This window comes from Ammospiza nelsoni, chromosome 26 (genome assembly GCF_027579445.1).
Source record: "Ammospiza nelsoni isolate bAmmNel1 chromosome 26, bAmmNel1.pri, whole genome shotgun sequence".
NCBI classification, from domain to species: domain Eukaryota; kingdom Metazoa; phylum Chordata; class Aves; order Passeriformes; family Passerellidae; genus Ammospiza; species Ammospiza nelsoni.
In genome coordinates, this window is record NC_080658.1 from 982493 (window position 1) to 994968 (window position 12476).

A 12476-nucleotide genomic window follows, 5' to 3' on the forward strand; every position below is an offset into this window, starting at 1 on the left:
GAGCAGGGATTTCCCAGGTGGAATTCCCAGTGGGATCAGGGATTTCCCAGGTGGAATTCCCAGTGGGATCAGAGCCCACGGCCAGGGGAGGATGGCAGGAGCAAGGACGTGCCCAGCCCGTGGGGAGGTGGCTGCTGGATATTTAGGAATTCTTTTGAGGTCAAAAGGGGAAGGAAGCAAAAAACTTCCCCCAGAAATCCCCACCAGGTCGGCAAAGGGCGCAGGGGCCGGGCAGGGCCAGGGCCGGCAGAAAGTGCTTCACTGGCCGGGAATAGGGCCGGGAAAGGAGGGAGAACATCCCGGGAATGGGACCGGGCCCGGAGCCGGGAACGGAGGTGGGAAAGGAGCCGGGAAGGGCAGAGGAAGATCCCGGGAATGGAGTTGGGAAAGGCGGGAGAACATCCCGGGAACAGAGCCAGGAAAGGCAGAGGAACGTCCCAGGAATGGAGCCGGGCCCGGAGCCGCCTCCCTCGCTCAGCACTTCTTGCGCAGCAGCTCCTGCAGGTACCGCGCCACCTCCACCGCCGACTCCCAGGGCACCACGGCGGCCCGGAACGCGCCGGGCTGCTTCTCCTGGCTCTCCTGGATCAGCCTGTGCATGGGGTAGCCCTTCCTGGGGAACGCCACGTCCGCCGCCGTCAGCGTCCCGGCCGGGCAGAAGTCGTTGGCGCCGTCGCCCACGTAGAGCACGCGCTGGAACTCGATGCCCTCGCGCGCCCGCTCGGCCAGGTACTCGGCCAGGATCTTGGCCTTGCACATGTTGGCCGGGCAGCGCGGGCACTCGTGGCTGTGGTAGGGCCCCAGCGTGAGCGCGCCGCGCCGGTCCGGCCCGGCCGGGTTGCTGAAGACCTTGCGGAAGAGCGAGCGGGCGCCGGCCGCGCGCAGCTTGGCCTCGACGCCGAAGGTGTTGGCGTCGGAGATGAGCACGAGCTCGAAGGGCTCCCGGTGCTTGGAGAGCAGCCGGAAGAGCTCGGCCACGCCCGGCGCCAGCGGGATGCGCTCGTAGGCGGCGCGGAGCTCGGCGGGGCGCACGCCCTGCTCGCCCAGGTAGGCCAGCACGCGCCGCATGTGCTCGTTGTAGCCGCCGGCCGCGGGGCTCTGCCGCAGCCGCTCCGGCAGCGCCCGGCCCCGCACCACCGAGTCGTCGCTGTTCTCGTCCACGATGGTCTCGTCGAAGTCGAACACCAGCAGGAAACGCGGCGCGCGCGGGCCGGCCGCGCCCACGCCCTGCGCGGGGACGGACAGACGGACGGAACCCGCGGTTATTGCGGTGCGGGACGGACAGACAGACAGCGGTGTCAGTGGGGGGGTGGGATAGAGAGACACCGGTGTTATTGGGGTGTGGGACGGGCAGACAGAGGTGTCAGTGGGGGGTGGGATGGACAGACAGACAGCGGTGTTATTGGGGGGTGGGATGGACAGACAGACAGCGGTGTCAGTGGGGGGGTGGGATGGACAGACAGACAGCGGTGTCAGTGGGGGGGTGGGACGGACAGACAGAGGTGTCAGTGGGGGGTGGGATGGACAGACAGACAGCGGTGTTACTGGCGAGTCTGGGACAGACAGACACCGGTGTTAATTGGCGGGTGGGATGGACAGACACACTGGTGTCATTGGGGTATGGGATGGACAGACAGACAGAGACAGCGGTGTTATTGGGGGGTGGGATAGACAGACAGCGGTGTCATTGGGGTGTGGGACAGACAGACAGCGGTGTTGTTGGCATGTGGGACGGACAGACAGACAGACAGCAGCGTTGTTCGGGGGTGGGATGGACAGAACCTGGTGTTATTAGGGTATGGGACAGACCCCGGCGTCATTGGGGTTTGGGATGGACAGACAGACAGACAGACAGCGGTGTCATTGGGGTGCGGGACAGACAGACCCCGGTGTCATTGGGGTGTAGGACAGACAGACAGACAGACAGACCCCGCTGTCACCGGCTCTTGTTGTCACCGTCCGTTCCCAGTCCCCGCCAGGCAGGACAAACCCCGCTGGCCCCGGGACCTGGCGGCCGCACCCCGAGCCCGGGCCGGGAGGGGTTAATCCCGTGCCAGCCCGGGCCGGGAGGGGTTAATCCCGTGCCAGCCCGGCCCCGCAGCCTCATCCCGCCCATAACGGGATCGGGATCGGCCCGGGGCTAATCCGGGCCCGAGGGCACCGCGGTCACCGCGCCGGGAGGGGACAGCGCGCCCGGATCAGCGAATTTCCGCCCTGGGGAAAAGCTCCGCGATCAGCCGGGGCGGGCTCGGACCGGGGACACCCGGGCTGGGACAGGAGGGACACCTGGGGGACAGCACGGTCTGCTCCTCCAGGGCCACCTCAGGGACGGGGGGGACACCTGGGCACGCCTGAGCTGGGACAGAGGGACGGGAGGGACAGAGGGACAGCCCGGCCTGGTCCTGCGCCACCTCTGGGACAGGGTGACAGCCTGAGGGGTCCAGGGGGCGTTTTAGGGACCATTCCTCCCCCAGAGGGCGGGACGAGCCGGGGAATGTTCCCGTTCCCAAGGCCCAAGGGGTGCCCGGGGTGGATTCCGGGGTGTCCGGCAGGGCTGGGCCATCCTGGGGACCCCTCCCGGCTCAGGGCATCCCATGAACCCCAAATCACGAAGCCCGGCCTGGCACCCCCCGCTCCCCTCGGCCCTTCCCGGCCGCTCCAGGCTGGAATTCCGGAATTGTGGAATTCGGGGAGCCCCCGAGGTGGCGGCGGTGACCCGGGCACGGTGGCACTGACCTTAAACAGGCACGGCAGCCCCACGGCCTGGCAGCACCTCCTCATGCTGGCACCATCCCGGGCCCAGGGCTGCGGGAAAGAGGGAATTCCGTCAATCCCGGGCAATTCCCGAGCCCCGGAGCTTCTGTCCAGCCTGGGGGAACGAGGGGAGAGTAAAACCTCTGAGAAATCCTGAATGCCCGTGAAGGGGAGCGAGGGAACGGCAGGAAAATAAAAACGGGAAGAGAAAAACTGCAAAGGAAAGGAAAGGAAAGGAAAAGGAAAGGAAAAGGAAAAGGAAAAGGAAAAGGAAAGGAAAGGAAAGGAAAGGAAAAGGAAAAGGAAAAGGAAAAGGAAAGGAAAGGAAAGGAAAGGAAAGGAAAGGAAAGGAAAGGAAAGGAAAAAGGAAAGGAAAAAGGAAAGGAAAAAGGAAAGGAAAAAGGAAAGGAAAGGAAAGGAAAGGAAAGGGAAAAGGAAATGGAAAGAGAACAAGAATTTGGGAATAACAAAAAAACTCGGAAGAGCGGCCCTGCTCCACCCCCCCCCCCCCACCCCGATTTTCTCCCAGGGTAATTCCAAAACGCAGAAATTCTCCGGGAGTGAAACCAAAGCGGAATTCTGCCGACCCCTGGTGGTCCCCGGCGAGGGAACCCTCCCCAAAATTCACTTTGCGGGTGGAAATCGGGGAACTGCCGGGCCGGGAGGATCGCGGGGCTCTGCGGGAAGGGGATCTGTGGGCACTGCGCTGGAGCCCAGCCCGCTCCCGGCTATTTTGGGCACAAACTCCATCCGTGACTCGGCTGCAATAGAAACCCTGCGGCACCTGGCACAGGGAAACGGAGCCCGGGGTGGAAATCGTGGAAAAATCCCTTTTTTGTGAGGCCTGGAGCCGCACGCTGCGTGTTTATTTGCTAAAAAAAGCCCATCAGAACTGCAGGGTTTATTTACAGACAGGATCTGGAGCCAAAAAACGCCACAGCCGGGCTGGGAGCGGCTTCCAAAGGGGAAAAAAAAAAAAAATGGGATTGAACAGGAAAGAGGAACTGGAATTTTGGTCACTGCTTTGGTCACTGCCAGCAGCGAGGAAATAATTGGGGATGAAGGCTCAGGGAGGGTCCGTGGTGCTGGGAGGGAGGGACAGAGCCCTGGGGACACTGGGGTGGGCACGGGGAGTGAAACTGCCCCAAAAAAACCTCTGGGCCCGAGGGACTGGGAAATGTTCCAGGGGCAGGAGCTCGGAGCATCCCCAGATGCGGCTGCAGGAGCTGCTCCCCCAAAAATGGCCCCAAACCTGTCCCAAAACTGCCCCAAAAACGGCCCCAAACCTGTCCCCAAAACAGCCCCAAACCTGTCCCAAAACCACCCCAAAATCAGCCCCAAACCTGTCCCAAAACCGCCCCAACAACGGCCCCAAACCTGTCCCAAAAACAGCCCCAAACCTGTCCCCAAAACAACCCCAAACCTGTCCCAAAACCACCCCAAAATCAGCCCCAAACCCGGCCCAAAATCAGCCCCAAACCTGTCCCAAAACCACCCCAAAATCAGCCCCAAACGTGTCCCAAAACCACCCCAAAATCAGCTCCAAACCTGGCCCCAAACCCACCCCAAACCCGGCCCAAAATCAGCCCCAAACCTGTCCCAAAAACAATCCCAAACCCGCCCCAAACCTGTCCCAAACTCGCGCTGAATGGGATCAAAACAGGCCCCAGAGCCAGCGTTATTCAGGGATTGGGTTCCCGTGGGTTATTTCGGGATTGAAATCCTCTGAGGGCTGGAGGGGCTCCGGGTATCCCAAAAACCCCCAAAATCCTCGGGGTGCGGGCAAGGAAATCCCTCCCCGACAAAGCAGGGCTCGGCCAGGGCTCTGCAATCCCCAACTGCAATGGGGCAAAGGGAAGGGAAATCCCGGCGGGAGAAAATCCCGAATTTCGGTGCGGGATTGGGGAGAGGGCAGGGAAATCCCAGAGGGAGAAAATCCCGAATTTCGGTGCGGGATGGGGCAAAGGGAAGGGAAATCCCAGAGGGAGAAAATCCCGGATTTCGGTGCGGGAAGGGAAATCCCGGCGGGAGCGAATCCCGGATTTCGGTGCGGGATGGGGCAGCCGCGAGCGCCTTCCCGTAAATAAAAGGGGCTCCCCGGGAAGAGAAGCGGCCCCGTTTTCCCCCAAAAAGGGACGGGAAACAAACGGGAAAACGGCCCAGGGATCGAGGTTTCCCCTCCCCGAGTTCGGGCCGAGGGTGGGGAAGCGCCGGGAAATGCCGGGGTCGTTTCCCGGTGCGGTTCGTGCCGGGATACCGGGAGGATTCTGCCCCCGGCGCTCTCTGCCCGTGCCCGGTGCGGAGGTTTTTAACCCCAAATTTCGGTGCGCGGAACGTTCGCGTTTTTACCGAACTCCGACCCAGCTCCTGCCCTGGAGCGAGCTCCAGCTCCGGGGCGGAATTCCCGGGAAACCGAGCGGGGCGAGAACCGGGACCGGGACACGATCGCGCCGCCGCCGGAATTAAACCCGAAAGAGCGGGAAATGCGGGAATTAACGGGAATTAACGGGAATTCCCGGTAAGGAGCGCTCCGAGCGGGTCCCGCCAGCCCCGGGTCACCTCGGGTAACGGGGCTGCTCCGGCTTCACCGGGTTTGTTTTTGCTGCCGGGAATTGCGGCGTTACCGCAGCCCCGGTTCGGCCCCGAACGCGGCGGTTCGGGGGATCCGGCCCCGGTCCCGGATCCCGCCGGGGATCCCCCGGTGCCACCGGGCTGGCAGCGGCTCCGGTACCGGCACGGCCCCTCCCCGAGCTCCGCGGCTCCTTCCGGTACCGGCGGGGCCGAATCGCGGCCGCTCCGTGCCCCGGTGGCACCTCCGGTACCGGCAGCGGCCGCAGCGGTACCGGCGGGGTCCAACCGGGTGGGGACCGCCCCGGTACCGGCACCATCGGCCCCAGTCATGGCAGGGTCCAACCGAAACAGGACCTCCCGGTACCGGCAGGAGCCGCCCCGGTACCGGCAGGTCCAACGTTACCGGCACCATCCCGGTACCGGCACCATCCGCTCGGCTCCCGCAGGATCCTGCCGGGTGGGGACCCCCGGTACCGGCACCATCCCATCCCGGCAGGGTCCAGCCGGGGGGACACCCGCCGGTACCGGCAGCAGCCGTTGCGGATCCGGCATCTCCCGGTACCGCCGCGGTGCCGCCTCTCGCTCCTTACCGGGTCGGAACCTGCCGGGAGCGCCCGGCCCGCCCCGGTGCCGGAGAGTGCGGGGGCGGCGCGGGGGCAGCCCGGGCTCGGGGCCGCTCCGGGACCGCTCCGGGGCCGGTTCGGGGCCGCTCCGGGGCCGGTTCGGGGCCGGTTCGGGGCCGGTGCCGCCGCCGGCGCTGCCGCGAGCGCGGCCCCTTTAAAGCGACGCCGCCGGGGCCGCGCGGAGCCGCCGCAGTGCGCCGACGTCATCGCCCGCGCGGCCAATGGCGGCGCAGCCTCCCCGCCGCGGAGGGGCGGGGCCAGCGCAGGCCGCGCCCCCTTTCCGAGGGGCGGGGGGAGCTGCCCAAAGTTGCCAAATCGGGAAAAAGCGACAAAAACCGCGGTGCCCCCCCCGGGCCCGCTCCGGGCTTGTGTAACCGGGCCCGTGTGGGCAGCGGGAGGTTCTGCTCCCGAAACCAGGAGCGGCGCCGAGGGAGAAAAACGCCCGAATTGTCCCCAAAATAGCGGCGGGCACGGGCGGGGCCCCCCGGTAATTGCGGGGACCGGGCCGGGAATTGCAGGGTGGCGGTGCCAGGGCTGCCCCGCCCGGGCCCCGGCGCTATCGGGGGGCCGCAGGAGCCGCCGAGATAAAACAAACACCGAAAACACAAAAATAAAAAAAACCAAAATCAGCAAAACCACCAAAAATACCGGGGCGGCGACCTCGGGACACCGGGACCGCCCGGGACCGCCCGGGACCGCCCGGGACAGCCAAACCCGGCGGGGCAGCGCTCGGCGCTTCGGGCGCTTTTTCATTAAAAGCGTCCCGGAATGCGGAGGCGCCGCCGGGATTCCAGCGGTCGGGAGGAGCCGCGGTCGCGCCGCGCTGTCCCGAGCCCCAAAGTCGGGATTTTTGCCGCTTTTGGTGAATTTCTGTCGCAGAGCGGAGCTCGGGGCCATCCCGGGACCTGCCCTGGGTCCCTCCGGGCCGGGGGAACGCCGGGGGATCCCTGCAGAAAATCAGGGAATTCTGAGAGGAAATCCTGTGGGGAATCATCGCAGGGGATCCTGCAGGGAATCCTGACAGGGAATTCTGTCGGGGAATCCTGACAGGGAATTGTTTTAGGGAATCCTGTCAGGGAATCATTGCAGGGAATTCTGTCGGGGAATCCTGTCGGGGAATCCTGACAGGGAATTCTTTTAGGGAATCCTGTCAGGGAATCATTTCAGGGAATCCTGACAGGGAATCCTGTCGGGGAATCATTGCAAGGAATCATTGCAGGGAATTCTGTCAGGGAATTCCTCCAGAAAATCAGGGAATTCTGTCAGGGAATCCTATCAGGGAATCCTGTCAGGGAATTCCTTTCGGGGATCCTTTTCCCCCTCCCCAGCCCGGCTCCCCCCGGACATTTCCCCGCCCTGGGGCCGCTCCGAGCGGGACAATCCAAAGGGGGAATTGCCCCGGGGGCTCCTGCGGCTTCCACCGGGACAAAACCATCCCGGATCCATCCCGGACCCATCCCGGGATCACCCCGGATCCATCCCAGACCCATCCCGGACCTATCCCGGATCCATCCCGGGCCCATCCCGGGACCATCCCGGACCCATCCCGGGATCACCCCGGATCCATCCCAGACCCATCCCGGACCTATCCCGGATCCATCCCGGGCCCATCCCGGGACCATCCCGGGATCACCCCGGACCCATCCCGGGATCACCCCGGATCCATCCCAGACCCATCCCGGACCTATCCCGGATCCATCCCGGGCTCATCCCGGACCCATCCCGGGATCATCCCGGACCCATCCCGGATCCATCCCGGACCCATCCCGGGATCATCCCGGACCCATCCCGGATCCATCCCGGACCCATCCCGGGATCATCCCGGATCCATCCCGGACCCATCCCGGACCCATCCCGGCATTATCCCGGATCCACCCGGGCCCATCCCGGGTTTTTGGCAGGGACGCTCCCGGTGATTTTCCGCCGCGGAGAGCCCCGGGGAGCAGGCGAGGACAGATCGCTGGGTTGGGTGGGATTGGAGAGGGAAAAGCGGCACAAAGAGGGGGAATTCCTGCGAATTCCTGCGAATTCCCGGGCCGGGCGCTCCTGAGAGCTCCGGGGCACGCACGGGAGCCGTTCCCAGCCCCGGGACAGAAACCGGAGCCGTTCCCAGCCCCGGGACAGAAACCGGAGCCGTTCCCAGCCCCGGGACAGAAACCGGAGCCGTTCCCAGCCCCGCTGGCTCCAGGTTTGTCCCGGATTTGGGGATTTTGGCAGCTCCGCCGCCCTCTCCTGGCTCCGCCTCCCCAAAACGTGGCTCGGGTTAAATCCCAAATTCGGTTAAATCCCAAATTCCCGCGTTAAATCCCAAATTCTGGAGTTAAATCCCAAATTCGGGGTTAAATCTCAAACACTCGTGCTAAATCTCAAATTCTCGGGTTAGAGCCCAAATTCTCGAGTTAAATCCCAACCTCTCGGGTTAAATCCCAAATTCGGGGTTAAATCCCAGATTCTGGAGTTAAATCCCAAACCCTCGGGTTAAATCCCAAATTCCCGCGTTAAATCCCAAATTCCCACGTTAAATCCCAAACTCTCAGGTTAAATCCCAAATTCGGGGTTAAATCCCAAACACTAGTGTTAAATCCCAAACCCTCGGGTTAAATCCCAAATTCTGGAGTTAAATCCAAAACACTCGTGTTAAATCCCAAACCCTCGGGTTAAATCCCAAATTCTCGGGGAGGAATTCCCGGGAAAAGCGCGGGTTCCACAGAGGAATAGAATTGGAAAAAGCAGCGAAATAAAATGGGGAAAAAAAAGCAAAATAAATGGGGGGGAGGGGGGGGGAGGGAAGGCAAAATAAATGGGGACAATAAGGCAAAGTAAAGTGGGAAAATAAAGCCAAATAAAATAGGGGAAAAGCGAAACAAAACGGGGGGAAAAGCAGCAAAATAAAACAGGGGAAGGAAGCAAAATGAATTGGGAGAATAAAGCAGAATTGACAGGTGCAGAAAGGAGGGAACACCCTTGGAGTTTCCCCTCCCTGTGGAATTCCCTGAGTGCAGCAAAAATGGAAATCGAAGGATTAAAAAACCACAACCAAACCCCAGCCTCGATTTTCCTGCCCTTTAAACCAAATTTCCCCGTTTTCCCGCATTTTTTTATTATTTGGGAAAGGATCCCAGCATCTCACAGCACACGGCCAGACCGGCGAGAGGGGTTGGAATTTTTAATCTTCTTCCACAGAAAGGAAGTTCATAAATTCTCAGAATGATCCGATACAGAGCGGAGCTGAAGAGCGGGAAAAAGGAAAAAAAAATAAACCATCCCAGATTCTGGAATCCTTGGAAGAGCGGCCTGGAACGCTGGAGGATTTATTGAGGAGGAAAAACGGCTTGGGAAAACCAGGAACACAAATTGTTGGTGGCTCATTTTGGGGTTTTTCAGCATTTAAAAATCGGATTATCCTGGATTATCCTGAGCAGGGAATTGTGGCACCGCTGGAGGCTGCAGGGGGGGAAAACGCAGAGAATTCCAGGGAATTGCAGCGTTGGGAATTCGGGATTGGAGTTTTTTCCTGCCAGAGGGGGATTCAATATCCCGGAGGAAACGGTTTAAAAATGGCATTTCTTTCATCAGGAGGGGCTTTCAGCTCAGCCAAAACCGAGGGGTTCGGGCCCAAAACGGGCCTGAAATTTCCAATGTTATGGAAAACCCAACCCAGCTTTGTCCTGGGGGAGAATTCCGCCTTTCCTGGCTGAAAACGAACCCCAAAATCCACGAGCGGGGCAGAGCTCCCTGTGGGATCCCCGGGTCTGCGGGGATTGGGGTGGGAAAGCGGCACAAAAAGGAGGAATCCCCAAGAATTCCCAGAAATTCCCGGGAATTTGGGGTTTGCCGGGCCCTGCTCTAGCAGGGGGAGACAATTCCTGGATCCAAGGGGGAGAAAATCCAACCCGAGGGTCCCGAGGGGTCCCGGCCCTTGGAATGCGTTCCTCTCTATAGAAATTCCCAAATTTCCTGATCCCACTGCATTCCTCTCTATAGAAATTCCCAAATTTCCTGAATTCCCTGCTCCCAGGAATTCCCAAATTTCCTGATCCCACTGCGTTCCCCTCTCAGGAATTCCCAAATTTCCTGAATTCCCAAATTTCCTGAATTCCTTGCTCCCAGGAATTCCCAAATTTCCCGATCCCACTGCGTTCCTCTCTATAGAAATTCCCAAATTTCCTGAATTCCCTGCTCCCAGGAATTGCCAAATTTCCTGATCCCACTGCATTCCCCTCTCAGGAATTCCCAAATTTCCTGAATTCCCGAATTTCCTGATCCCACTGCGTTCCCCTCTATAGAAATTCCCAAATTTCCTGATCCCACTGCGTTCCTCTCTATAGAAATTCCCAAATTTCCTGATCCCACTGCGTTCCCTTCTATAGAAATTCCCAAATTTCCTGAATTCCCAAATTTCCTGAATTCCCTGCTCCCAGGAATTCCCAAATTTCCCGATCCCACTGCGTTCCCCTCTCAGGAATTCCCAAATTTCCTGAATTCCCTGATCCCACTGCATTCCCCTCTCCAGGAATTCCCAAATTCCCTAAATCCGGAGATTCATCGGAGCCTCCGCCTCCCCCTGCTGGCAGATCCCGCTCTGTCCCGGACCTCCCATTCCCAAATTTCCCCAATTTTCAGGACAGAATCTCCCTTTTTTCCCGAACCTCCCATTCCCAAATTTCCCCAATTTCCAGGACAGAATCTCCCTTTTTTCCCCAAACCTCCCATTCCCAAATTTCCCCAGTTTTCAGGACAGAATCTCCCTTTTTTCCCGAACCTCCCATTCCCAAATTTCCCCAATTTCCTGGACAGAATCTCCCTTTTTCCCCAATTTCCAGGACAGAATCTCCCTTTTTTCCCGAACCTCCCATTCCCAAATTTCCCCAATTTCCAGGACAGAATCTCCCTTTTTTCCCCAATTTTCAGGACAGAATCTCCCTTTTTTCCCCAATTTTCAGGGCAGAATCTCCCTCCCAATCCAATCCCCGTCCATTCATTCCTGGATCCACATCCAGCAGGAACATCTGACCCCGACAGCTGAAGAGAAAATGGGGAAAAGGGAAAGAGAGTTTAAAAAAAATAACAAAAATACCCCCTGAAAAAGCCCTAAAAAATAAATTAAATCCAGAAATCTCCACGGGGTTTGGGGTGAATTTTCCAGAGACCTCAGGGTTTTTTTTTTCCTCCTCTCTTCTCCGAAGCACCTTGGAGTCCTGGGGTTGGGGAATTTGGGAAAAGCATCTTTGAGGAATCACATTGGGGCTGATTATAAAAATTTCTCTATTGTACAACAGAGGTGCAGCTACACTGAAAAAATTACACCGTTTATGGAAATACAATTATTATTATTATCATCATCATCATCATCAATTTTTTTTTTTTTTTGGCTTTTTTTTTTTGTTTTAGAAACAGACTCTACTAAATAGGATCTATACAAAAAAACCTCTAAAATAATTTCTGTAGTAAAATAAAGAAGTGTGTTAGGAGAGCTACACAAAAACAACGGGAGGGGATTTTTTTTTTTTTTTCCTTTTCTTTTCTTTTTTCCTTTTTTTTTTTTTGCTTTTCTGGGCGAACGCTCCGAGCTCGGGGTGCTGAAAGGAATCATTACGTACACAGTGATCATTAATGCTCTGTATTAATTAACTCACAGCCTTTCCCATTAGTACAAAGAGCCCGGGCCCGCCTCCTCTTTGAGGAGAGGGCCAGGATATAAAAGCCAAGCAAACCTCGTCAGCTGATATGAAATTAGAAAATCCCACCGGGCTCGGCGGCCGCGGTTTAGAAAAGTCACCGGGAAAACACAAAATTGGGCATTTCAGTCCTGGGGGGCCCTCGAGAGGAGAGGGGGGACCCGGGGGGGAAAGGGGCAGAGCTGGGCCAGGAGAGGGGGGGAGCTGGGAGGGGATCCCAGGGCCAGAATGGATCCCAGGGCTGGATCCTGGAGCCCAGAATAGATCCCAGGGCTGGATCCTGGAGCCCAGAATGGATCCCAGGGCCAGAATGGATCCCAGGGCTGGAACCCAGATCCCAGAATGGATCCCAGGGCTGGATCCTGGAGCCCAGAATGGATCCCAGAGCTGGAACCCAGAGCCTTGAATGGATCCCAGGGCCAGAATGGATCCCAGGGCTGGAACCCAGATCCCAGAATGGATCCCAGGGCTGGATCCTGGAGCCCAGGGCCAGAATGGATCCCAGGGCTGGATCCCAGAGCTGGATCCTGGATCCCAGAGCCAGAATGGATCCCAGAGCTGGAACCCAGATCCCAGAGCCAGAATGGATCCCAGAGCTGGAACCCAGATCCCAGAATGGATCCCAGAGCTGGAACCCAGATCCCAGAATGGATCCCAGAGCTGAACCCAGATCCCAGGGCCAGAATGGATCCCAGAGCTGAACCCAGATCCCAGGGCCAGAATGGATCCCAGAGCTGGATCCCGGATCCCAGAGCCCTGAATGGATCCCAGAGCTGGAACCCAGATCCCAGAGCCGGAATGGATCCTGGAGCTGGAACCCAGATCCCAGAATGGATCCCAGAGCTGGAAC

General features: G+C 59.1%; 2 protein-coding genes across 10 annotated transcripts; both read right to left on the reverse strand.

Annotated features, from left to right (window-relative positions):
* Positions 1-356: 356 nt before the first annotated feature.
* On the reverse strand, positions 357-6089 carry PHOSPHO1 (phosphoethanolamine/phosphocholine phosphatase 1). 3 transcript variants are annotated; one of them, XM_059488976.1, is made up of 3 exons: positions 5916-6089; positions 2737-2805; positions 357-1227 (listed from the first exon to the last, which is right to left on the reverse strand). In XM_059488976.1, the coding sequence occupies exons 2-3, from the start codon at positions 2779-2781 to the stop codon at positions 475-477; spliced, it is 798 nt and encodes a 265-aa protein (XP_059344959.1). In that variant the 5' UTR covers positions 2782-2805; positions 5916-6089; the 3' UTR covers positions 357-474. The 3 variants fall into 3 exon arrangements, with proteins under 3 accessions (XP_059344959.1, XP_059344958.1, XP_059344960.1); XM_059488975.1 differs by having other exon boundaries at positions 2737-2869; positions 5916-6088; XM_059488977.1 differs by lacking the exon at positions 5916-6089 and adding an exon at positions 4383-4440.
* A 3008-nt stretch (positions 6090-9097) lies between these two features.
* On the reverse strand, positions 9098-12368 carry LOC132083983 (uncharacterized). Of its 7 annotated transcripts, XM_059488970.1 has the most exons (4): positions 12021-12211; positions 10798-11906; positions 10655-10710; positions 9098-10597 (listed from the first exon to the last, which is right to left on the reverse strand). In XM_059488970.1, the coding sequence occupies exon 4, from the start codon at positions 10447-10449 to the stop codon at positions 9478-9480; it is 972 nt and encodes a 323-aa protein (XP_059344953.1). In that variant the 5' UTR covers positions 10450-10597; positions 10655-10710; positions 10798-11906; positions 12021-12211; the 3' UTR covers positions 9098-9477. The 7 variants fall into 7 exon arrangements, with proteins under 7 accessions (XP_059344953.1, XP_059344950.1, XP_059344948.1 ...); XM_059488967.1 differs by adding an exon at positions 12330-12368 and having other exon boundaries at positions 9098-11906; positions 12021-12102; XM_059488965.1 differs by adding an exon at positions 12293-12324 and having other exon boundaries at positions 9098-11906; positions 12021-12102.
* Positions 12369-12476: the final 108 nt, after the last annotated feature.

What these genes read in the sequence shown, in the direction of transcription:
- LOC132083983 (XM_059488967.1), bottom strand. Translation starts at nt 10,449, where the DNA reads ATGCAGTGGGATCAGGGAATTCAGGAAATTTGGGAATTCCTGAGAGGG.
- PHOSPHO1 (XM_059488976.1), bottom strand. Translation starts at nt 2,781, where the DNA reads ATGAGGAGGTGCTGCCAGGCCGTGGGGCTGCCGTGCCTGTTTAAG. An exon ending in GGCTGCCGTGCCTGTTTAAG is followed by an intron (nt 1,228 to 2,736) that starts GTCAGTGCCACC and finishes GTCCCCGCGCAG; the next exon opens with GGCGTGGGCGCGGCCGGCCC.